The 26,037-nt window shown below is 48.6% G+C and overlaps 1 protein-coding gene across 1 annotated transcript in view; it reads right to left on the reverse strand.

Moving 5' to 3' along the window:
- Positions 1-8,670: 8,670 nt before the first annotated feature.
- COL5A1 (collagen type V alpha 1 chain) overlaps positions 8,671-26,037 on the reverse strand; it is a 124,432-nt gene continuing 107,065 nt past the window's right edge. Inside the window, exons 54-65 of the mRNA XM_019472435.1 lie at positions 25,865-25,972; positions 25,262-25,315; positions 25,110-25,163; positions 24,280-24,387; positions 23,739-23,792; positions 23,007-23,042; positions 22,168-22,221; positions 21,528-21,786; positions 20,985-21,097; positions 18,781-18,849; positions 14,588-14,821; positions 8,671-11,759 (exon numbers count right to left, since the gene is read on the reverse strand). Coding sequence (XP_019327980.1) covers positions 11,613-11,759; positions 14,588-14,821; positions 18,781-18,849; positions 20,985-21,097; positions 21,528-21,786; positions 22,168-22,221; positions 23,007-23,042; positions 23,739-23,792; positions 24,280-24,387; positions 25,110-25,163; positions 25,262-25,315; positions 25,865-25,972 — 1,290 coding nt within the window. The 3' untranslated portion in view covers positions 8,671-11,612. The remainder of the gene's footprint in view (positions 11,760-14,587; positions 14,822-18,780; positions 18,850-20,984; positions 21,098-21,527; positions 21,787-22,167; positions 22,222-23,006; positions 23,043-23,738; positions 23,793-24,279; positions 24,388-25,109; positions 25,164-25,261; positions 25,316-25,864; positions 25,973-26,037) is intronic.

The following is a 26,037-nucleotide window of genomic DNA, read 5'->3' on the forward strand; positions in this document are numbered from 1 at the left end:
GAACCAGCCTTGCAGTGAACCAGCCTTGCAGTGAACCAGCCTTGCCGATCGCATCCTATCAGCTCTGGGCAGCTGGGGCAGGACCCACGTGCGTGCCAGCCCAAGTCCCGTCGTCCTGCCAAGTAGAAAATACCCATGCAAACCATCTTAATCCTTGCAAAAAGTGGAAACCAGCCTGCCTCTGCTCCAGAAATGCACTCAGGCATGGACTCAGCTGGCCAGGCTGTCCCCGCTCTGGGTGCTGGGGACAAAGGAGGGACACCAGGACTGTAAGCTGCTTTCTAGGACCAATGGGCTGAGCCATGTTTCTGTGCTGGGCTGGTTTGTTCCTCCCAGGCAGCACAGGATCCATGAGATAGGCTCTTTTTTTGCCATTTGCAGGGTCACCTCCAAGTCTAAATCACAGGTGTGAAGTAATCAGCTCCATATTGTACGTTGGCGGTTGCTACGGGGGAAGAAATGATTAATTTATCACCCATTCCAAGATCTGAAGAAAGATAGATAGAAAGGGAGAGAGAGAAGGAAAAGGAAGAAGAAAAGGAAAAAAACCCTCAGAATAATTCTGCCCGAGCGGCACAGGAACATTATTTACGGTCCAAAACTTCCACAACCTTCTGAATGTAAAGCAGAATCACAGCATCGATAACATTGTGCCCTGATCAGAGGGAAAAGATGTCTGAGAAGGAAGAGGAGGGAAATAATGGCATATTTTCAGCTAGCTGGGGAGATTGCAAAGGGATTTTAATTCCAAAGATGCTGAACAAATTGCAGATGAGACTCTATGAGAATAAATAGTGTCTGGTCATAGATCAGCACAACTCGATTTTCTCCCCTTTAAGTACAACGGTATCAATCTTTAGAGGGCAGGGAGTGAAAAAATCAAGGTGGCAAATGAATTATTCCTCATACCTTTCTCCTCAGGCAGGAGGAAAAAGAAAAACTTACAGTCCGCAGCATGCGACCAGGAGAGGAGACGGGGGATGCCTCATGGCCACGCTGGTGGAGCAACTGCAGCCTTTTCCCAGCAGCGTGCAAGCGCTGGCTGGAGCGGGCGATGCTGCAGGAGCCGGTGTGTGTGGGGGGGTTCCCCATTACTTTATCTACAGTATTTAACACAAATATTTTGGGCCTGGAGCATCGCTGACCTTATTAACAATATTTAATAGCAAATAACTGGCTTTCAACCAAAGGTCTCAAAGCCTTTTGGAAACATTTGTTTAATTAGATTATACAACACTCAGCCATAGAAACGTCTGTGTTTTGCCAGACACGAAATGGGGAAATTGCAGGAAAAAGATAGGGAGCAAAATATGGAGAAGTGTTCTACATCCCCCTCAGACCTACTAAAAATACATGCGTAGCGCTTTGTGTTTTCCAGGCCCTGGGAAAACACTAATTAATCCCCAGGGATTTCCACTTGCATGTGGCAAGTGGAAAGAAACATTGGGAAGGATTTCTGGTCTCTTTATTGACCTATTTCAGGATCTATATTTGAGTCCCACTTTTCTTTTCCAGGCAGACCGGTGTCCACTTTAAGATGGAGGGGGCAGGAGGCGGCAGCATCAATGCTCCAGGGGCTGGAGCTGCTCAGGCTCATGGATGCTATACATTACACACAGGGGCTTCTGCCAGGCCTCCGTCGCAAGCAGGTGACAGGGGACACCAGCAGAGGCATTTCGGGGTGAGGTGACCCCTGCCATGGAGGTGGGCTGCCTGGTGAAATCCCTCCCGGCGTACGGAGCTGAGCGGGCTCTCCTGCATGGAATAAACGCAACAGCAGAATTGCTGATAGGAAAGTGATTAACTCGGCGTATAAAACCCATAAGGATGAGAGACGAGAGAGGCTGTTTGGGACTGAATGGCTTTTCCAAAGACATATTTCAGCACCGATCCTTTCTCCCCTGAGTGCTGAGGCTATGGGCTAAATCGTGCATTATTTTTGCTCCTCGGACATCAGTGGACATCGGCCGCGAGGCTCCCCGGGCACCACAGCGCCCGGACCTGGGGACGGGGGAGCAAGGGACGGGTCCCGCTGCGTCAGTCCGTGCTCAAAGACAGTGGGTCCTACAAAAAACATCTATATTCTTCAGCGATAATAGATGGATTAGCAGCTATGTTATGCAGCAAAGGCACTTGCGGTCTGGACCACAGCGGGTACCAGGCATGCTGCTTTGCTGGGCAGAGATGCTTTGGCAGAAGCAGCAACTGAAACCCAAAGCAGGAGAGAAAGGGGGGGTGGGGGGAGGTGGGGCAGAGAAGAAGGTATTTATATACAATAAATATTTAATACTGCTTAGTGTTTCTTTCTGAAGAAACTTATAGCAGGGATTAATTTTTTACACATTCTGCCTGCTCCGCTAACGCCCTTCAGCAAGGTTAATCTTTGCCCGATGCAAGTTTGAAAATTAAATCCACGGTGGCGTACAAACTTCCTGTGTAGTTTGATTCAATTTCTTTCATTCGCCACCAAAATGATATATGCGTTTCGAATACACAAATGCTTCCTCTTCGAGCAGATAATTCATGAATAGACGCTCCCCTCCTTCCTTCTCCCCCTCTCTCCCTGTTGTGTATCTTAATTAACGTTTCAAGTCTAGCAGCTTTTTGATTTCCGTTTCAACAGGGTCTCTGATCAGCCTGCTTGAAAGGAAAACCTTAAAGAGGGACAATTTTTTTCTGGTGGCTGCTCCTGCTTTCTCCTGAAATTCAATGCCGTGCTGGCAGCAGCGAGGAGCAGCTCCAGGCTGGGGCCCGACCTGCAGCGGAGATGCTTCAGCTCTCGGGGAGATGGGGGCTGAAGTGAGGCACTTTTCCAACTCCGGGAGCCCCCAGCAGACGCTTGGATGTGAGTTATCGCTGCAATCCCAAAGAGACCAAACTCTTCGCCACACTTGTGTACGTGGACAAGAGACCACCCATGGCGGAGGGACCCCACTAGCAGGTCACGGTCCCTGCTCAGCCGCCCAGATGAAGTTTTTGCACTTAAAAAGGCACAGTCTGTGCATCTTTTCCCTCTGGTCCCCAGGCAATGGCACAACCGCAGCAGTCCCCATCCCTGGGGCTGCAGGGCAGCGCTGCAGTCCAGCATCCGCCTTTTGCGGGGCTGGGATCATGGCTTGGCCACACCAGGGGATGTCCCCAAGGTCAGGCTGGCAGTCAGCACCAACACGATGCTCACCCGACGTGGTTACACTCTTGAGCACCCCAGGGTGCTCAGGGAAGGTTCTCCCAGGTGCAGCCCATGGCTCTGCCATGCCTGAGCCGAGGAAATGGAGAAAAAGGAAAATTTGCCGAGCTAAGGAGCAGCTGAATAAAAGCCAAGCACAGTGCAGAAAATTTTCTGCAAAGAACATCTCATTGTCAAATTAACATATTAATAATTAGGCAGAATGAGAACGCTAAGTCCCAACACAGGGCCCGAAGATGGCACGTTTGCTCTCTGCGTTCAGCTGTGTCGAGCAGCGATTCCAGGGGTGCCTCTGAGCGTGACAGCCGGCACCTTACAAGATGTAATTTTAGCGCTTCAGAGCTCTCTTAGTTATGCATCCCTTAAAAAACAAGCGTGTTGGCTTCTCTCGGAAGGAGAAAAACAGCTTCTTCTTTAGGGTTTTCATGTGTTTGATTTCTTTGGGGTGTTTATTTTTGCTCTGGGCTATTTGAGAAAACCCATTAAATACAAGCATAAATTGCTAAGTTTTGTTTGCTACGAAGGTAGAAACACGCAGGGCCTGTCTGAACTATTGAGTTTGTGCCTCTGGAGAAAATCATTTTGCTGCAATGATGCCCCAGGATGGAAAAAATCTTCAGCCAGAGAAGTTACAAGGAATAAATGAAACGGCAATAGGTGCCATAAATAAAACTACAGCACATTAACACTCCCCCTGCTTTGGAGATCAAAGGCAAAACCAGCTTTCAGTGCTGTGACTTGGAGAAAACCCAGTGACAGCCCCAAATCCAGCAGGTTGATTACGTGCCCAGGGAAGATGCTGGTACTGAAGCTCTCCTCGATGAGAGAGGGGACCGCCGTTCCCCCCAGCTGGAAGCGCCGAGGGAGGGATGAGTTAAGAGTAAATTATTTCCAAGGCTGTAACGATCCAAAGGATTGCTCCACGGTGCTTTTGCAGGATAAACCTGGTGGATCAGAGCTCGGCGCTGGTGATTTTGCGGTGACAATCCCCGGTCGGTTGCTAACTGCAGCACAGCAGCCTGCTCCTCTGAAGGAGAGATGGAGACCAGCCCGGGGGGAAGCACTGCAGACCTATTGCGCATCCCGGTGCTTGGCTGTAAGCACTGAATGCCAGGGCTGGTGTTCAAGCTTTGTGTTTTCCTGTCGTTGCTCAAGTCATGAAGCTGTACTTTTATACTCTCTAGTGTCAGTAGTGCCTCCTGCTTGAAATCAGAGCTTGGATTAAGCCAGGTGCCTTGAAAAGCGTTAAAGCCCTGCGGTTTTGTGCCATTGCGTAATGGCAGGAGAGCAGCACTGGTTAAACAGCGACCGACAGATGTTGAGAACATCAGCCCAGGTCGGCTTCAAAGGTTGCTCTTGCCTGAAAGTAAGAAAAATACATGGAAAGAAAACAGAAAAGGAAGAAAAACCAGCAGAAGTCCTCGCTGCGGTGACATGATGATTTATGGGTAATTATGATAAAACATTGCTTCCCACCTGCTGCTCTCGCACTATGCAGCATGGCGGAGCAGAGGGTGAAGTGGAGCGAAAAGGGAGAGCAGAAGAGGTGGCTGCGTCAGATAAGCTCAGATTCAGCCCTCAGCAGCACCAGGCGGCTGCAGGGCCAGATCCTGCCCCACCACCTGCCGCGGCGCTGGGCAGAGCCTGTGCACGGGCTTCCCCAGCTGGCGAAACACAACTTTTCTCTGGAAAGAAGGGGTTGGGTTGCACAGCACTGGCAGGAGCCGGGACTGTCGAGTATTACAGAGGCCGAGCACAGCTGACAGCCCTGCGCCGCTAACTCCCATTACTGCTGCAAGCTGAGACATCGCTGAGTGTTTCTAGCCGCGCTGTGGGTGAAGGTCCCGGGCATCGCTGCTGCCGCAGGCTGCAGCCTTCACCCGAACCCCGGCAGAGGATGGGACGCGATGCCCTTGGCAGAGGGACACGAGGCTTGCAGTGCCAAGTGACACAGGGATCAGCCTGACGCGACTCACTGCTGCAGCAGCGGTCTGTCCTGCTCAGATCACCCACGTTAAAAAAAAAAAACAACATGAAAAACAATCTGGAAATTGTCTGTCTGGTGGAGCGCCTAGCTGGCAGGAAAGCCAGAGCAGTGAATTTGCAGTGGCACAGCTCCTGCGCAAGGTGTTAAGAGAGAGGGGACACGTTTGACTTGCACTGTATTAGCTTTTGCTAGAGGCTCTGCAGCTTAATTTACAGGTGGCAGTGAACTGCCAGGAGGCATCTCCAGCTCGCTTGCTCTTCCTCGTAGAAAGTCATGGAGAGGTTGGTTTTTTTCCTAGAGCTGCGGGTCAGATCAGTTCTAGTCTTTTGATAGAGACATTAATGGAAAAAAAAAAAAAGTCAAACCAGGCCTGGCTGGGGAGAAAATGCTGGACAAAAAGCAGCTGAACAATGCAAATAGCTCTAGCTTGCCTTGTAGGCTGTGAAAGCCTTGCTCTACTAAACGCTTTACATATTCTCTTCATGCTAAAGCACATTCCTCTCCCCTTCTTGTTACAGCCTCCCACTTTGTCTTGCTGTTTCTCTCTTTCCAGGAGAGCTTTAGCTGCGCTAAGGAAGCCCAATACTTTGTATAAAACACCCATTCACAGTTTTTCTTCTGGGTTGTTTCCCCAAATTCACTTAAGACCATAGGGAATAAGCGCCCAGGATCTGGTCTCTAAATTTAATCATAGCCAACACCTCTTTTTTAGCCTTTTTTATTTTTACCAGTCTCATGTATTTAAGGAGCTGAGAGGAGCATCGCTTTGAGAGATAATAATAGAGCAGGGTGCATCCCAACCAAAGCTGTCGTGTCTTGCAGAGAGCAAACGGTGTGATCACGGTGTGTCCCCGCACGGCGCAGATCGGACCGGCAGCGGTACATGGCAGAGCTGTGCCTCCCCCGGTGTGCTGCACCCCCCAGCCCCGGCCGCTGAACCCCGTCCCCCTTTCCCACCGGCTCCCAGGAGGAGCAGGAACGTCCCTGTCACCGGTGATGCAGCCCCGGGGTTGAAGCACGACTAGAAGGGACCTGCATTTCGGAAAAGCCGCTTTGCACCGTGTCGGGGGGGTGCTGCCGTGCAGGCAGCAGGGCTGGCAGATGGCAAGCCCGTGGCTCCGTCCCAGCCTGCCCCCGCACACCGGCTGCTCCTGCACAGCCCTGGCCAGGAGGTACCTGCACCAGCGCTTCATCCCGTGTGAGCAATGGGTGCATTAGGCTGCGTTCCGTGTGGCCTCCTGTCCCAAGGGTAACCTCTCAGGGGAGTCTCAGGTGGCTAATACATGGCTGAGCTTATGCTGAAGGCTCTTTTCTCTGCCCCACTGCCTACTCTTACAAACCACGCAGGAATGCGCCGTTTTAGGGACAGCCACTGCTCCACCAGCTGAAGCGAGCCGAGGGGCTCTGAGGACCAAGACCTGGGCCCCTTCCTCCAGAACAGCGCTAAAAGAAATAACCAAGAAGGAAAAAAAAAATCCCATTTTACCAGCAGAAAACAAATCTCACAGCAATTCACGTTTTACCTTAGGAAACAGCCAGGAAGCAAACGTACACATCCTCGTGCCTGGGGCAGCTCAGGTAGCTGGATGGGAAAAAACTCTTCGGGCTTCACCTTCTCTCTTAATACACAGAAGTACATAAATCCCAGCTAGTTAAGCCCCTGCCTGTTAGAAAAAAACACAGGCAGAGCAAAGCAGACACCGGTAGCCTTACAGCTTCCCCTTCCCAGGCTGGCTCAGCTGCTTTTAAAGGCTGTTGGAAACACAATTGGGCTCAGCTACACTCGGTTAACTCTCGCTCCCCGAGTTGTAGCAGGGGTAGGTGCTGCTCTGCTCCCCCCAGGGCTGGTGTAGGTTCTGAGCTCAGTCCTCTTGCTCTCCTTGCTGCATCCCAAGGTTTGAGCCGCTGACCCTGCCCTTGTGCACCATCCCCGAGGCAGGGGAGGCAGCCACTGCGCTGGGGCCGTGCCTGGGCAAAGCCCCTGGGGTGTGCACGAGTTTGGGTTGAGCAGTCCCATCCTCAGAGCAAAACGGAGCCGTCTTGGGTGCTCACGCTCTGTTTGGATAATCTGCTGCTTTCTGTTGTGGATCTTCCAAAAATTACCTTCCGAATTTCACCTGGCAGACAGAGTTACTACAGTGTAGCTCTAGCACCAAATCACAGACTTTGTTACACGAAAAGAGGTGAAAAATACACCATGGCGTCTGCATCCGGCAGCTCCAGAAACAGTCGAATCCTTGCTCAGATCTCTGCTTTTTCCTAAGGGCCGATCAAAGCTCCTCTCAGCAGTGAGACCCTGAGGCATTTGCTAGAAGCGTTTGCTGCAACCAGCAACGATCCAGTGCAAATCACAACTGGCAAGTCAGCACGGAAGAGGTTAGTGTCACCTTGAAGTGATCACCTTAGATCAGCCAGATCTAAGTAATTCAAGCTATTTTCCCCCCCTAGTTTCTTCCCCCAGCTGTGGTACCTCCGCATTTCTGGGGTCCATTTGGATGAAGATTTGGCCATAATACCCCAAGATTTCCCAAAACTACTCCTGCAAGCTAATTATATACTTAGACTAAAGGACTTTGGCTCCTTATCTGAAAATCTCTCTCAATCTGAGATCTACCGCTAACTGCAACCAAAGAACGAAGGGGAGAGGCTGATGAGACACACAACTTGGCGTGGTCATTGCAAAGCGTCGTGCGTAGGGGCGGGTTTGTGTGCACCTGCGTGGGCTTCTACTGTACGTACCTGCTGTGTTGCAAGTAAGGACACATTTTCAAGGTGCAGGCGTCTTCTTGAACCTGCAAACCAGCAGCACCAACCAAATGATCTTTGCAAGAAGCCCCCGAGAACCAGAGCGATGCAAATCCAGCAGCAGCGGCTGGTGTTGGCAGGCAGATGTGTGCGATTTCTTGCAGTGGTTTCCAGAGGAGCCATCATCTTCTTGCAAGTCCCTGGAGTGAAACCCGCAGGAGGTAAGGAGAGGATGAGCAAAGTGTCCCCCACGTCACTTCCCCCAGCATGTCCATGCAGCAGCACCCTGGGGCCGAGACACGAGTTTGGGGTTGAGGAGCTCACCAAGAAGCTGGAGAAATGTTTTTTTGTTTTTTTTTTTTCCCCCTGAATTTGTCTCAGGGACGAGAAGATCAGCCAAAGCAAAGGCTGCGGTGCCAAGCAAAGACTCCTCGGGTGCCGTTGCCAGCGGGGTGGAGACGGTGGAGAGCTGGTGGCCACCTGAGCGTCTCGTCCAAGTCCCAGCAACTGAAATCCCCGGGTTGGATTTTTGCACTGTTGGGTCGATCCGAGTTTCTCACTGAGAAAAAAAAAAAAGATTCCAGGCCTGCAAGTTCTCGCTCCGATGGGTTTGGTTTATTATTTCACAGGATATATTACCTTTAAGCACTTTCACCGCTCCTCTGATGAACTCTTCAGGCTCCACTGAGCAGAGGGGTCATGGGGAAATCACGCTGCAATCAACTTCAAGAAGACATTCACATCATGTTGGTTTAGGTGGAAACAGTAAACTTGATTTATTGAAAAAAAAAATCTATTACATTTATTCCTTTATTACACAGGTTTAAAATATTTAAAAATAGCTCTTATGGGCATTACACTTAAATTTTATGACATGTTTATTGGACTTTGAAGAATGTACAATATGTCATTTGACACTATATTTTAAAAAGGGCCTTATGTACTAAAATTTTTTTCCATAGGTTTTATTTTTCTTATCAACATTTGTTCAAGTCATATATATTAAGGGAGGAGGGAAATAAAATTACACAAAAAGAATGTCTGCAAATACAAGTAGTAATTTTATTGCAATTTACTGTAGCTAAGTGGTCTGGGGAAATCGGAACAGTTTGGAGCTCAGTACAATTACAACACTGTGGAATTCAACAGAGGAATTTTTTTTTTTTTCTTAAAGCAAAGAAATAAAAGGAAAAATAAAAGAAAAAAGCTCCCTTAATGAAAATTTATAACAGAATCACATGACCTAGACAGACGCACACGTGTGTACATACATCAATATATGGCTTATCTGTTGCAGAGAGGAATGTGCAACCTTTTCTGACCTTCCCACTGTTCCTGAACAAGGCTCTTGCCAAGGTGACTGAGAAGCTGAATTCTCCTATATATTATTATATACTCCTTTTCACTGCTTCGCTGCCGGAGTCTGCAGTTTTTAGGGTAGCACCTTTTTTTTTTTTTTTTTTTCCTTCCCCCAAGTGGAAAAGAAAATACGAGAGAACGCAACAGAAGAAGGGAGACGGATGGACACGGCTCTCCCAGACCGAAAAGCACCGCGCGGCATCGCCGCTGCCTCCAGCACGACTTCGCCTCCCCTTCCTCGGCTGCTGCTGCTCTCTGCTTGGGAAGGAGGGGAGAAAAGACATCATATATAGGCTTCTCTTCACAGTAAATGTGATGTCTTTTCCTTTATGGTGAAAGACCCCCCCCTTGGCTCAAGCGTTGCTGTAATACTCCAGGCCAAATAATAATAATAAAAAAAACCACCCTGCAACATCTATTTTCCAGCTGAGAGATCTAAAGGAGGAAAACGGCCAGGGAGAAAACAAACAAACAAACGGAAAAAGAAGATGGTGTCAGCAGGTTGCGAACCGAAAAGGCTGCATGAAAAAACAACAACAATAACAACAAAAAAAAAGCCATCCTGGCAGAGCCACCGACGGAAGACCAGGAAAATTGCAGACTCCCGGGAGCGCTCGGCGGGCAGGCACCCGCGCAGCTTCAGCATCACGTCAGGACATCCAACAAATACATAAATTAGCACCACAAACATTCAGAGACTGAGTACAATCTGGTATGGTTACCACCGTACAAAATGCATGAATATTCTTGGAAAAAAAAAAACAAACAAAGATGTACGCACATTTAATACTTTTTCTACACAGGCCGTATAAGCTACCGCAATACAATTAAGGAAAGGAGCAGGTCTTCTACATAACAAGTACGAAGGTGGCATGCATTTATAATCAAAGACTGTAGCAAAAGCCTACAGTCTGTGTTGAAAGTGGCTAAAAAGCAAAGGCTGGTGTGAGATTGGCCAATGGCAGGGTATCACCAGTGTTGTCTTAAAGTTACTCAAATAGATAGCACCACAGAGACACACGTAAAAATAAAAAGCACCTTTTTTTTTTCTTCTTTTTTTTTTTTTTTTAACACTTTGTATTCAGAGAGGACAAATGGATTTCCCCTGCCACTGCAATCTGCCACTGGGAATGGATTTTTTTAATTATTCTTTTAAAAGAAGAATGCTGAAGGAAAAAAAGAATTAATTTAAAACACGTATGTTAAGGTAAGCAAGTGTATAAAAAGGCAGAGACTCAAAGCAGATCCTGCTTTTAGATCAGAGTTTCGTAGAAATCTTGTTACAAAGTGGCCTTTGATTTCCTTATTTTGAAGCGAATCATTCCAAAAGGCATCTGCGGCTCGGGGGGCTGGTTTGCCACTCATTGGGCCTTCATCCTGCAAAGACGCGTGCCTGGGCGTAACTCCAAGCCCCTCCAGATCCAGGCTTGGGGTTGGGAAGAGGCGGGGGCGGGGGGGGCGCCGCCGTCTATCGTTCCCAGGTGGATGCTTGGCTGGGATGGCGGTGGGAGAGATGGTGGTTTTAATACAGACAGGGTCACATGCATGTTTTGAAGCCAGAAACATTTAAAACATTTAAAATAATATACAATACAAATATTTACTTACAAACATACAAAAATATAAGCACCTTTAATACATGGGAAAGAGATGCCCAGTGTGACTTTTAGCTATCAAATTCATGGGGCTAAATTTTGTAAAACGTAGAATTACGCGATTCAGTGGAGATATTAAAAATTCTGGAAATGGCCATGACATCTACTTGCTAGAGCCGATCCCAATCTCGTGGAAGTCAACAAAATCCCTCCGATGAGCTTTGGCAGGGTTTAGATTGGAGCCAGGACTGCTGGGACTTCAACGTCAAGCTGAACACAGGAGTTTCAAGTTTTTTCCATTTTTCCTTAGAAACAAACACACACACACTAACGTATAGACAAGCGCTCGGTATCGCTTCGTTGCAAGAAGAAGAAGAAGAAGAAAAAGTCTTTGATGGTGGTGGGGTCTGCTCGGTGGCCGTGGAGCAGCAGCGGTGGGAGCGGCGGCGGCGCAGGGACAGGTCTCCGGGCCACACGTGCAGCAGTCGGTCATGCGATTCTGCGTCTGTCACGGGAACGGTCCTCTCGGTCGGCGGTTCGGTACGTGTGGGTGCGGTGGCACAGAGGAACTCGGGCAAAACAAGGAACAAAACGGAAAAAAAATAACCCATCGCTGTCCAGTTTCAGAACGTGCATGTGACAAGGAATTCTTTTTTTCTTTTTTTTTTTTTTTTAATTAATTAAATGGCGCAATGAGGTTACGAGGTTGCTCATTTGGAGACTAGTTTTCAGGTGGCTCTTAGCCCATGAAGCAAGCTGGTCCCACCTCGAATCCAAATTTCTGTGATGCTTCTCCGAAGTCATTGAACATGATGTCGACTATAGGTACTTGCTCTACTTTGGGTGTGTTGATTTCCAGGATAGTCTTCTGATAGCCCTTCTTTGCCTGATGGGGAGAAGAGGGAGAGAGAGGAGCTCTGATGATGCCTCCAACCCAACAACAGCAAGTTATCATGAATGAGCATTCACCGGTCAGCTGGGAACACGGTGATGATCTTGCCCAGGCATTTTCTGAGCTGAATTAGAGGCACCCAGCACCAAACACACATTTGCCCTGCAGATTTAGCAGACGTGCTCTCAAGTGGGATGGTGACCACTGAGCAAACCCCTGGGAGACGACTCTCCTGAGCCCAGACTTTGGAGCAGAAGCTGCTGCCATGCAGGTCAAGAGACACTGACTCTGCTGTCAGCACATCTCAGAGCTGGAAGAGGAGCCTGGTAAAATTGTTGTGGCTGTGGTATAGTTGTTTTGCCTCCCCGAGAACACGCATGGGTTGTTGAGCAAATACGAGCGATTAAATTTGAATATATTAGTTTGACTATTATCCGAGCAGTACCGAAAAGATCACATTTAAAGTTTGATAGAATTCACAAGGTGACGTTGTCTTTTTATCGTGCCTGGTAGCCATACAGTTATTTCCGAAATATAAATAATTATTAGAGGAGCAGAGTGCACCCGAGGGCATACAAAGCTGCACAAACAAGTGAATTTATGGAGCAGCTTTTGGCTCTCCCTTACCCTCTGATTTGTGTGTCTCAGAAGAATAAGCTATATCACAGCTACTGAAAAAGGGCTGTAAGATCAGGAAAAACACATTCAAATAATGGTCTGAACATTAACCCTGGAGGATCCACCGGCGCCGGCTGCAGCAGCCTCCATCACGGCTGGAGCGTGGGTCCTCCCAGGACCTCTGCGGCAATGCCGTGTCGGACAGCCCAACCTCATTTTTCACACATAGGGCTCAATCTTAAATATCCTGCCTGTGGTTCAGGGAGGACGACCTACCGGGGTGCGGGAGACGGTACAGGAATACCGTCCTGCAGAGCCTCTTTCTGCCAGGCTGCAATAAGCTCCCTTAGCATGTTCTACCTCCTTTTTACAGCCCGCAGGAACACCCCCAGCAGAGAGGAAAGACTGGGGCACACCGGTTTGGAAGCGATGCCCAAAGCTCTGAGCCAGGAGATGACATCTCTGTGCCCCACCATCGCACCAGGGCTCATTCAGCCTCTCCTGGCGCTCCCACACCGTGGGCGCCTGTTGCTGTAGTTCTTGCCGCGGTCGTTTATTTGCAACACTGAGACTAGCTGTGCTAAGAGCCGCCTGTGAGAAGCAACCAAGCAGATAAACTCGAAGGAGCTGCAGTCTTCCCTCCGTGCAAATATCCCTCCTCAGGGAGAGGAACACAGGACACCTGAGCCAAATCACTTACACCAAAAGGGTTTTCAGCAGGCACATCTGCCTTAAAATGTGCAACGTGTGATCTTGCAGCATCCCCGAAACTTAAGAAGGGAAAGAGGAGAAGGCACTTTTTCCGATGACACGTTGCATTAGCAGGAGATATGAAGTACTTGAGGATAAACTTCCCCACGCGGCTTCTGAGTGTTTCCAGAAGTGGGATGGATGCCCTTTCCCTCTCTGTGAGAGTGTTAAAAGAAGTGATTCTAATCTGATTTTCCTCATTGCTCCTACAGTAAAACACGTGCGTGTGCCAGAACAGAACCATTTTAATCTCAAATTATGTGGAGGGCTTTTTCTGTCAAACATCTCAATCTTGCCGTCCCGCGGGCTTCAAGCACTGCAGTTGCAGAGGGTGAGAATTATGCATGCTTTTGCACCCGCAAGCTGGGTCTCAAAATAAACGCAAGCAGCACCTGCTTTGCCAAATTTTTAGCTCCTGAGGACAGATTTTGCAGAGCTCAATCCCGAATCAGGCATCCAACAGAAGGAGGCAGAAGCAAAGGGAGGATGCTGGGCCCCTTTGGAAACTCTGGCTGTTGCTCGTGGCCAAAGCAAAGGCGAAGAGCAGCGTGGGCTGCGCGGGGAGAGGCAGGCTGCGGCGTGACGCCCACTTCTGCACTCTGGGCAAGTCAGTCGCGGGGAACAGAGCTAGAGAGAAAGATGCTAAAAGCCACATTTGAAACAGGAGCAGGGATGCAAACCTCTGTCTCCTGCATCCCATAGCATCCTCTCGTTTTGCTATACAGAGTCAGGCCTTGCTTTGGTTTAGTCCTTTCCCAAGGGCACAGGCAGCTCCTGTGAGGAGCAGGGGCTTGCAAGCACAGAGCAAACCAAAGCGCCATGCTGGGGTTCCTCTGGCAGCTCAGGGGATGCTGGGCTGGAGCCGGGCGCTGCAGCCAGCCTTGGGGCGATGCAGTGATGCACCCCCGTGCCCAGCAAAGCCCAGAGCCCTCCTAGGGCTGCACGCAGCAGCGTGCCGCAGGAAAAAAACCCACCAACCCAATGCCAAACCCTTAATGCTTTCCCTCCAAGATTTCCTGAAAGCGGTTTAAAAATTTATCATCAAAGCCTGAAAAACTCATGCACAACTGGGTGTCATCGCTTGCCTCTCCCTGTGTGAGTAAGCAGAATAAGAGCAAAGGCAAGGGGGACGTTTAAAAGCAACTGGTGGTTTTAGGTAGGTCCCTTCCTTTGTGCACAGCCAGCAATAAAGCAAATTAATTTGGTTTCTAGAAGTGCTGCAGCTTCCCCCGGCCTTGAGTGGAATCATGTACCCCCCCAAGCAGAGGGAAGAGCAAGCTCAATGTCTCCCGTGCTGGGGACAATCCTCAAGGCAGCTACATCAACGGGCACAGGAAATTTGGAGGCGACTTGCTCCGAGGCAGGTGGTGCTGGACAACCAGGGGAGAGGGACAGACACCTCCAGCACTGACCCCTTTGGCAGGGACTGGCCGAGACCAGCTCTGCCCACGTACCGCGCAGCCGTCGAGGGCGGCTCGGATGTAGGGGTTGTTGTCGTAGGACATCTCCTCGTCGTTAGAGCCCAGGAAGCGGATGGCCTTGTCGTAGCTGTTGGTGGTGGCATCGTGCCAGGCTACGGACTGGTAGCAGTTGTAAGTGATGTTCTGGTGGGCCGAAGCGCTCAGGAGCCGGAGAAAAGTCATCTGCACCACTCCGATGGGGTTCCCGTCTGAATCCACGTAGGAGAGCTATGAGAAGCGGACAAAGGGGACACACTGGGCAGTGAGGGGCAACGCAACACGTTTGGAGGGCTCTGAGAACGGCCCGTCTCAGCCATCTTTATAACCCCGCGCATGGGTCTCAGTCTCACCACCCCACCAGGGTGCAGACACTGCTCCTGCCACGCTACGGGCACGGGGCTGCTCTGGTCCTCCTGCTACCAGGGCATGGCTACCAAGGGCAGTTTATGTCTCCTGCTGGTTGTGAGCTAAAAAAAATAAGGCTAATGCAGGGCAAGAGGGGAAAGGAAGGGGGATTTCAGCCCTGGTTGCAAAAAGGTACAGCGCTAAGCAAATTTAGGGATATATGTCTCAAGTTTAAGCCAATACCGAGTATACTTCTCCAGCTTTTGAAGAGGAGAGAAAGCGGATTTCTGTAAGGATTTAGGGCTTTATTTTTCTGCCCTATTTGACACGATTATCTGACCACTGTGGGCGTTTGGTTCTGCATGCACTGGGGTATTTCCCATCCATCTTTCCTGGGCACCACCCCCCTGGCTTTTAAGCAATCTTTGCACCTAATCTCTAACAATCCTGTTCCTGCTGATAAGGGACTCCGGGCTGCCCTGGTCCGCGAGACTACTCTCAGCTAAAGGGAAAATGCATTCGCTGCCCTTAGAGCATGTCATGAAACACAGAGCTGCACCGGCACAGGGATTTGCTCCATCCTGCACATCAGGCTCCTTTTCTCCCTTGCAGGAGAACGGTGGCTAGAAATATATTTCTGCAAAACACAATTTATTGAAACCCAATTCCAGCACCTAGGGGATTCCGGACTTTCTGGGACTTTCTCTCGTACCCTGCCAAGGAAGCAAACGCGCAGCGGGACAGCTAGTTTGCGTGTATAAACTAACTCTACTTCAGATGACATCTCCAGCCATGGCCAAGCTACCAGAGCTGCTGTTCGTTACTGTCCTCTATGGACAGTGGGTTTCTTTAGAAATGACCAGGAGAAAAATGCAGGCACGCAAACAGCGCAGCGTTCTTCCAGGTACCGTGAAACATCGGTGCAAGCTGCAAACAGTAGAAGAGATTCATAACCAGGCAATAAAATAATGAATAAAAAGATAATAAAAATAAATATACCAACCGGTTGTCAGGATACCGTTGCACTGTCCTCCTGAGAGTTAAATATGACTGACCATGAGAGAGCCACGCATGCCAGGAGAAGAGCTACCAGAAAGCCACCAGGACGTGGAAGGAGAGGGACACAAAATGCCGACTGCTTGGCACGCACCCAATGACACAGGGCACTACTGATCTGCAGGACCCACTTCTCATTTCTCTTATTTGTTCTTATTTCAAATCAGTGCTTGGTTTGGGAGCCTGACTGCTTGCTAAGGGGTCTCAGTTGCTGTTCTGCCCCTGCAGATGGCATGAAGCCCTGTCCCAGCTTTGCAACTGGAGCCGCTGGGAACTGGTTGTAGGCATAAGGCTTGCTCGTGGGAACACGGTGTTGCAAAAAATCAATCCTTTCCCGTTTTCTCTGTGATAGTATTTCCCTGTGGCAGATGCCATATGGCTATGAAGGATAACAGGACAGGATGGGTGGCAGGTCTTGTTAGAGCTACTGGGAATTGTGTGTAACACGCAGAAGGAAAGCAGGGTCCAGAAGAAAACATCTGCAACCCTTTTATGCCTCTAAATGCAGTTTGGCTGCATCATGAGAAATGGTGAGAAATCAGCTCCAAGTACTGTGTCATTGATTAATGACGGTGCGGAAGCATCAAAACAAGACAGTTTCTTTGTATTTCATATTTACTATGTTGTTCTTACTTTAGATATCCCCAGAAGAAAGGCAAGCATCTTCACAGCTCCACACCTTGTGCAAGCTCCGAGATTCATACAGAGCCCCCCACATCAGCAGCCTGCGCTCTCGGCAGCGCTGAGCGGCCAGGTGGAAATCTTCCCCTCGGCTTTGGGGATCCCCGTGGGCTCAGCCCCCCCGAGAGACTGTGCTCGAGCTGCACGGAAAGACACCAGGGACCTTCTCCCTGGAGTAACAGGAGCAACGCTGCACCCAGAGGGGAACTCAAACTCATTCATCCCGCCCATCTACACACAGATTTCAACCGATCTCGGATCCAGGCAAATGTCTCCCCAATTTACCAATCTCATGGGTCCAAGTACTGACTGGGGCAAAATGAGAGGTACTTTTAAAAAAAAAAAAAAAGAAAAAATCCAACTGTACTTTTATGGCTTGTGTGTTTAACAGTTTTGTGGTTTGCTTAGGCAGGTCTTCTACGTGCTGGTGGCTTTTTTCCAAAGAGAAAATGCGGGACAGGTAAAAAAGCAAGAAAATGGCAACACAGAAAGATAGAATAAAGGGCTCCAAGTAGCACTGAAATTCCTATTTAAAAAAATGGGTCCTAAGCCTATAGGTTGGCAATTCAGCCTCTAACATAGCTGATAAACAGAATGGAAAAAAAAAGCAGAGAAGATGGAGAAATGGAAGTAATTGTAATATTAACTGATGAAATGCTCTGTAATTAAGCTATGAGTGGTTGCCCTCCAAGGAGCTATGAGGCTGAAGCCTTGGCTTTTCGGCCTTTTTTGATGATGCAGAAAAGCTGCAGAAGCCATATCCTTCTTGTGGGCAGAATCAGAGCAAACGTGTTTAGTGGCAATGAAATGCAGCTTAGGAAAACAACGCGGTGATTTTCTTTGTTGTTTGCCTTTTAAGGTGGAAGTTTGGGGCACTGCAAGAAACCTCTGCCCTGGGGAGAGGATGACTGCACGAGGCAGCTCAGCGCGGTACGTCAGAGCATCTCCCGCTTTCAGGGGCAGGTCGGTTTTATCCGCTATTTCCTTCTTCTCTAATTCTCCTGATTTGACTGAGCTCGTTATCTGCATCCTGCTAATCCTACAAGAACTGATACACACGCAGGAAGACTTCTGTTGCTTAAGACGACCTGGCTTACACTAATCAGTTGCTGCTCTGACATCCCTGACCAGGGCTCAGGCTCTGCGGGAGCAATGCACAACGTGAATGCCCTGTTACAGGACAAAATACCAGAGCTTTTTTCTCTGTTTTACATGTTGCTGTCTTGCTTGCTTGCTGACATCAAGCATTGTTTGACCTTAACGCAGTTGTTCTCCCTTGAAAAAAATCCTTAATTGTGACTAAGCCAAATTCCTGTCCGCCAGGCTTGGCAAACGCACATGGCTTGAAATCTTCCTTTAAGCCAATGACTTCACGTCTCCCAAGCTCCGGAGGTGGCATGGGAGCCCCCGTTGTGGCTCATCTCCAGCGTGGGAGACAAGATCTTTCTGTTGGAGAAAACCTGCCCCAGACCAGAGATGTGCAGATTCACCACCTCAGCCTGGGTACCAGCGATCACGGGCTGTGACGGCACGGTGCCCAGCTCCAGGCTGAAGCATCGCATTAGGGGTCTCTCAGCTCTCGGGATAAGGCTACACTGCTGCAGACAGCAGTGTGGGGACACCCATACCATAACGGGAACTGCTTAGGAGACAGCAACAGCCCTCCCGCGGGATGCAGCCCGCTGCAGTGCTCTGCGGAGACAGACCTGCGACAGCTCCAGCTCTGCAGGGTCCCCCAGCACGTCAGCGTGTCGCCTTCCAGCACGGAGGAAAGTTCGTCAGCTGCTCCTGGATTTCCAGTCAAGCAGACTGGAAAAAAGTGTCCCCGTTGGGTTTTGTTTCTTTTTCAGTATTCCACCTTAAATGTTTTTACTGCGACTTGTGATGGTTATTAGTCCAGCATGCAGAGTGCAGAGGTCTGGCCATACCAAAGCAGATGACGCGCTCTGATTCAGACTAGAGGGCCAAGGTTAGCCACTTACCAAAGACCCCCGCTTGTATTGACTATACCATGTGGAAGGCTGTTCTTTGGGCCAACGAGCCATTTTACTCTGTAAAATATGACACGGGTTAAAGAAAACAGAAAGCACCAAGATGCATCTTACCAGTTTACCGCGCTTGAATTCACTGAACCAGGAGCCTGGGTTCTCCTTTGGCCAAGAAGTAATTCTAGCCTAGTTTGTGGACAGCAAGGAGGAAAGAGAGAAAGAAGGGGGAAAAAAAAAAAAGAAATAAAAAAGTTACATTCAATTCCACAAGCAGAGTCTGCATCTCTTATTGAAACTGTCCAATTTCCTTTAAAATGTTTTCTTAATCTTTATACACCAGTAACAAGACCAGTTGGCAGAGCCCTAAGGTGCCAGAAACCTCTTAAGCAGGACAGGACGGCGTGGTGCTGCCCCGGGTGCCCAGTGCTGCCATGGCACCTTTGCTAAGGGCTAATGATCTCTGCCTCCTACATACTCTGGATGCAAAACCAGCAGTGCAGTCTATCGACAGGAGAGAGAAAAGGAAAGATAGAGGGGAAAAAAACAAAATATCAACGGTAAAAGATGCATTGATCTTCATGGGAGGGCTAGGGTGGAAGAGCAATGCTGATAACGGAGAAGGCGGCTGTCACTCTAACGTCAAATCCAGATGCCGTGGGGCTGGGAAATGCAAAGAGTGTGATTAAGGAAAAGTCTCTGCCTGCCTCCTGTGTTTGTGCAGCAGATGCACATGATAAGATGCAGCACAGGCAGCGCATCCTCCGCAGTCGGTGCTGGACCATCACGCATGATGGGGCTCCAATTACCTGGAGCGACGCAGGGGGTGACCTTGACAAGAAATGAGCTGCCAGAGCATGCTTTACGGCAGCCCCGTCTAAGCAGCTGAATCACTTCTTTTGAGTCAGAGCACAAGGAAGGAGCATGGCTGCCATCTGCTCCCTTACCCTCCCACAAGCTCCCTCAACTTCTGCTGTAAATCTCTCCAAAAACAAGGGCCAACCTATAGGCAGGTGTCTTGGGATTGTTCTTTCCTTTCCAGTATGTGAACCGTAAAGTGAGTCAGTGTGTTTCTGCTGTGTTAAGGATGGACTCTAAGGGGATATGGCTTAAACTCCGCTGTGCCTTATAATAAAACCACTCAGCCAATACTTAATGCTGGTTTGGTAGCTGTTTTCATTCCTCTACGTGGAAAAAGAGCAGGCTGAAGCTTTTTCTTATTTATGGCAGTATTGCAAAAGCGTAGCGCAATTTGCATTTGAGGAGCATCGCAGCCTGCGGCCAGAAGAGCAGCTCCACAGTGGGCGAGATGGGGCCAAAGAGCCACTCGCAGAGTCAGCGTGGCAGGAGCCTGAGCAGCTGCAAGATCATGGGCAGACTCCACTTTTTTAGCTGTCAACATTTTGAGGAGAGCCATGGTAAGTTAATGCAAAGGAGAAGAAATCCATTTCCTATTTAAACAGCCTTAACAAAAACTCAGGGAAGATTTATGTTGCGTGTTATTTGTCCTGTGCTGGCACATATTTCTAGTGGATGAAATTCAGCAGGCAAACGGCTTCCAATGGAGCGAACAGCTTTGTCTGCACCTTAACCCAGCTGGAGCACAACTGTGACACTGAGAGAGCTCCCCCCGGCCGCTTTGCAAGAGTTTCTGCTTAGCCAGTGCAAGAGCTGGTCCCCAGGCATCAGGGAGAGTGCATGGATACGGGACAAAAACGATGAGTATGGTTGAGCTAAGCACATCATTACACAAATAACTTAATCAACCTTGTGCGTCGATGCCAGGAAGAGCACTGAGGCTAGTTGCAATCATTTAGGAAACCAAACACCCACAAGAAACACCAGGAAAAAATGACAGGAGATAAACATTTATCTGCTCTGCCTGAAGACACAGTAAGGGTAGGGTAATCAGCGGTGCTTATGCACGCAGACAGGGGAGCAGCATCCCGGCTGCAGGAGGGAAGACAAGGAATGAGTTAAACGAAGCGCTCGGGGAGCTGCAGTTCCAGCGCCAACACACACTTCTGCCTTTGTAAAGCAAAGTAAAAAAAAAATTAAGGTTTTCGCATTTATTATGCCTGGGAAATCAAAGACTTGCCCCAAATCACAGTTTAAATCTGACTTACTCAAAGCAATTCTCTTTGTAAATATAATCCTTATTATTTTAGAAGCCAACGTTGTGTAACAAAGAAATGTTCTGGATCTTTAATCCTTACTTGCTATTGTTCAATTCTCCTGAAATTGTTTCTTAATATGAATATTCATAGACAGTCAATCTCTTATCACCATGATATGGGGGGGGGGGGGAAGTTGTGTGGACTTACTCCTTCAGATTTCTTATCAGGGAAGATGCAAGTCTCTCCACCAGCTGTGAAATTACAGTAAACTTTGAAAGAGTCCCTGGAACATCCTTGGTTAGGATCAACCCAGTATTCACCTGGATGCACGAGAGGGAAGAGAAGGGAAGAAAGAATCAGTACTGTGAAGGAAGGATGATGGGCACTTCAGCAACCATCTTACCAGGGATGTTTCATCTCTGTCATAGACTACTCTTTATATGTATTTTTTTGAAAAATGGTTATGTTCTGATTCCACATAATACTGTAGCACCTTACAGGAATAGCTATTTTTCATCATATATCCCTATCCTTAGAATAGAACAGAATATTTCAGTTGGAAGGAACCTACAACAATCATCTAGTCCAACTATTCTCTACGTATTCCTTCTTTATCAGCCACTTTCCTCATGGGGCACCAGGGCCAGGGACTCCCCAAATTACTTCTCTTCCTGCACTCGCTTGTATTCACTGCGTGGAGCTGGGAAACCCACAGTGTTTTCCCCACACCCCCTCTGTCCCGGGACACACCGTCTGGGAAATCGGGGTGACAGAGCTGCAGATCCTTGCAGGTACGTGCTGGGTTATGTTGAGTGCCCAATGGATGCTTCATTTGCTCAATTTCCAGTTTCAAGGAATTCAGTGAGCCAAAAATTTCCTCCATGCCATCTGCGTAGTCCATGTAGTTGTCGGCATTTCCATCGTCCACCAGCTGGCTGGCATCAATGTTTCGCCTGGTCCTCTTGGAAGACTGGATGGGCAGTGGCTGGATGACTTCTCCAGGAGGACCCTGGTTTGTGGGGAAAGAAGATACAAGTTCTCATTGCGCTGGCAATGGAGAAGAGACAGAAGAGATGGCCAAAGCAGCCACCGGCGCTGAGAAGCAGCATCGCAAGATACACAGTAGACATGTAAAACACCCATGATGGTACTGATAAAAACCCTGGCCACCAGGCTTGAACACCGGGGTCCATCTTCTCTTGTCATCTTCCCATTAGTAACTTCTCCCTTCACATCCTGCTTTCTTCCCCAGCATCTCTAAGAGATGCCAATCCATTGCTAGGGCTCCTGATATGCTGAATCTTTGTCCAGAAGTCATCTACTTCCTGACATTACAACATCCATTAAATCCGAACCTCATTTCACACTTCACGTAATGGGTTCTACTTACAGGAGGCCCTGGGGGCCCAGGAAGACCCGATTCACCCTTTGGACCTGTTGGACCCTGGGTGGAAAAACAAGGGAAAAACATACGAGTCACTCAGGAAAAAGCACTTGTCGCTTATATCACATCCCAAACATTATTTCTTTTAATAGTCTCTTGCTGCAAAAACTTTCTTCCTGTCCCTTCAGGCACACAAGAGGAATCTCCTTGCACCCCCCCAAGAAAATGTTTATTTTGGTTATTTTCAATGCTTAGGTAAAAGAAAAGATCAGTCAAATGCTTGGGGCTAAACAGTCAAATTTTGCTTAGGCTTCCTATGGAAAAGGAAGGATCTTCCCATGCATGAAAACGTTAACTCTCCAAATCAATTCAACAGTTTTATAAATCAAATAAAATCCTAAAATTAATAAAACATTGAATTCTGCAGGGGAAAAAGACATTAGGAAGTTGCTCAAGAGGAATTTTTAGCTGCCTGCATAGGAGAACTGTAACATGAAGCTTGCTTCAGTGTCGCATTTCTCACAGAGTTCTTCGCTTTTCAGCTTGCCACCTCCCGCTTCACAGTCTATTTTTAATACCCTCCGCTCTACGGCAGTAGGTTTTCTCCCAAGGACTATGCACTGGATTCCTCCTTATGATCTTTGCTGCACTGATGTTCAATGAAGTACAGTGTGTGCAACAGAAACCTTTCCCAATTATAATTTCTGGGCTTAGACAGCCTGAAAAGGTTGCATTTGCTAGTCGTCATCGGCTAATTGCCTTAATGCCACTGATGTGGAGGAGCCGCAGCAGGTTATGCACTTAAGAGCTCCTCAGCCTCTTCCTTTAACAATGTGTATACTCACTGATGAGCCTTTAGCACCTTTGGGACCAGGTGGACCCTGTATAGAGAAAAATACAGAAAGGAGTCAGTACATTTCCTAGCAGGGAAGAAGTCAGTCTCTCCTTAGAGAGAGACAGAGTAGTGTTACACAAGGTGGTTTATTTAATTCACTTCCTTTCTGTTTCCACTTTTCACATCCACTTGAGTTCGGTGTTGCTTTTATTTGCCAACGTACAAAAAGCATTTGTATCAGACCGATCTGTGTCAGCGCTCCACACTCCTGCCCTGATGGGGACTGGAAAAGCTGCTGTGTGATTATCGTAACCCGGGGCTGATCCTGGCTCCGTGCTAAGGACACCCAGCAATAGCCAATGCTGGTTGCCCAAGGTTGCAGGCTGCAGCCTTTGGGCATCCAGTGGAAAAAGATGCAAATGGCAAAAAGTACAAAAATGAATCACCACGTGATTATAGATAATCCAAAAGAAAGGGGGAGAGAAACAGGGTGGGCTAATTTCCCTGCCTCAATCACACCGTGTCCCCTTGCACTCATCTCAGCTCACGCGTCACCCCCCAGTACCCCTATAACTCATTCAAGTGTTTTTCATGGGCTCAGCTGGGCAAACCCATTCCCATCAGCATCCTCATACAAGGTCAGGCCAGAAGGACTGTGCTGGCTGTATCTGGGAGCACCAAGGTGACTCCAGAAGGACTGTGTAGCTCCCGAGGAATTCAAAGATAATTATTTGTCACATACCGGTAATCCTGGTGGCCCTGGAGGTCCGATTGGTCCAGAAGGACCTGTGATACCCTGAAAAATAAAAGCAGAACAACATTGATTTACATGCAGCAATGCTGGCCTGTAACTACACAACTAACATCTGCTCACAGACGACCACCCGGTTTTGGAGGACTCCATTCAAATCTGGAGCTTTAACTGGTTTTTGAGCGTGTGCACGATCCAGACAAGAGCATGACCAGGGAATCTCCTATCTCATTTAGGCACACAGTTTTAAAAATCAGTCCTCTAGATGCATATTTAATGTTACCATCCCTCCAAGGCTATTCAACTCTTTTCATATGACCCTTGAGAATCTGCTTTCCACTAAAATGGGTCATTTTGGATCATCTCTACATTTCACATGTAGAATAAACCACATTAATATAGAAAACATTCCTCAAAAACTAGCAAGAGTCTCCTGCTGAGATTGACCATCTCTGCTATGCCGTACCTGCTCAAGGGCAGCAAACCCCACAGCTCAAAAGCACATTCCATGAAGGTCTTATGGAATATTTACCTGCTCTCCTTTGGGTCCTGCTGAGCCCTGGGGGCCTGGGAGACCTCTGTCGCCCTTTTCTCCCTGCTCTCCCGGCGGTCCAATAAGACCAATTAAACCTGGATGACCCTAGGGGAAAACAGCAGATGTTAATTACGATCTCTCGCCGGAGGTAACCGAACACCAAAGCTACCCAGCAAAGACATTTCTAGACACAAACCCAAATATCTAAGGTGATGGGAGCTTGTAGCTATCCCTGACACCTGGAAGTGGCAGAGCAGAGAAAAGCTCTAGCTTTTTGCAACAGAAAACGCTACAAATATTGAAGTAGAACTGCTGCACTGGAGCGCCTGCTCATTTCAGGTGCTAACATATATTACATACATTTCTACAAGATTGAGAATCCTGCCCTAAAGCAAGCCAGCTGTCTGCACCTCCCTATGCCCTCTGCTAAAGCGACTGTGTTCAGGCAGCCCTGGCAACTAGAGCTGCCATGGACTACAAGGGCCATCGTATGGGAATGCAGAGATTCAGATCCTCCGTGTCACCTCGTTGCCATCAGTGCTGGCGATGTGGGGATGGGAAACCCAGTCTTGGATCCAGACGGGCGGCGGCACACGCTCACCCACAGCACAACCCGGTTCATCCCTTGGGCCACACTCACAACTCTCCATCTCTCCTTTAAAGATATGGCCAATGCTTCCAGAGCATGAGAGAGAGCATACGGGGCTGGCGGCACTCCTCAGCCTTGTCATGCTGGCTGCAGGATCCCTCTACAATGACATTTTTTTCCCCCCACACCCAGACACGGACATCAGGTCATGCAGCAAGATCGTGTACGCCATTCTCACCTTCTCCCCTTTAGGACCAGAGTCTCCTTTAAGACCAGGCAAACCCGGTGGGCCCTTTGGGAGACGGGGTGGGGGAAACAAAAGAGAATTAATTTGTGTAAAATGCATTCACCCATTTCAAAAACCCATGAAGTTTGATGGTCTTGACATACCATTGGGCCTGGAGGACCATCTGGGCCAGGGGATCCTGGGAGACCTTGTTCACCCTGTAAAACAGCGCAATTCCCTCAAACCCATCATTCACGACAGCAGTGCTCCCAGCTGGGATTATTCAGATTATTCACCTGTCCTCATCTGGTCCCTGTGCCAGGGAACATTTGCCCTGGCTTCTCGCAGGTGGGTAAAGGCAAAAGGATTTCTGTTCCTTTCATGCTCAAACCTACTGGAAAAGGGACTTTGCAGCTCATGGAAATGTTATCCCAGAGTGGGCGAGCAGAACCAACACTCAAACAAAACAAGCTGGGAGATGATATTCATCATTATTTCCACTAAAGATGTTTTATCTGCTGTCAGGCATTTAAGCACAGACAGAGTGGGCGGCAGAACCAACACTCAAACAAAACAAGCTGGGAGATGATATTCATCATTATATTATTTCCACTAAAGATGTTTTATCTGCTGTCAGGCATTTAAGCACAGACAGAACATTACACTGGGAGAAAGGCATCTTCCAAGGCAGACGGGTTACGGTAAAGCACCAGGAACAACCCTGCCCAGAAGCTTTCTCAGACTTTGCTCGGTTTGGGAATACTCACGACTGGACCAGGAATTCCTCGAAGGCCATCGGGGCCGGGCTTCCCTGGAGCACCTTGGGGACCAATTGGGCCAGTCTTCCCAGGAGGTCCTTCCAAACCAGCTTCACCCTAGATGCAAGAAGCAGCATGGTTTAAATTTGCATTGGGGCATCAAACGATCTTCTCAGATACGC

Source organism: Aptenodytes forsteri, unplaced genomic scaffold (assembly GCF_000699145.1).
Source record: "Aptenodytes forsteri isolate BGI_AS27 unplaced genomic scaffold, ASM69914v1 Scaffold68, whole genome shotgun sequence".
NCBI classification, from domain to species: Eukaryota; Metazoa; Chordata; class Aves; order Sphenisciformes; family Spheniscidae; genus Aptenodytes; species Aptenodytes forsteri.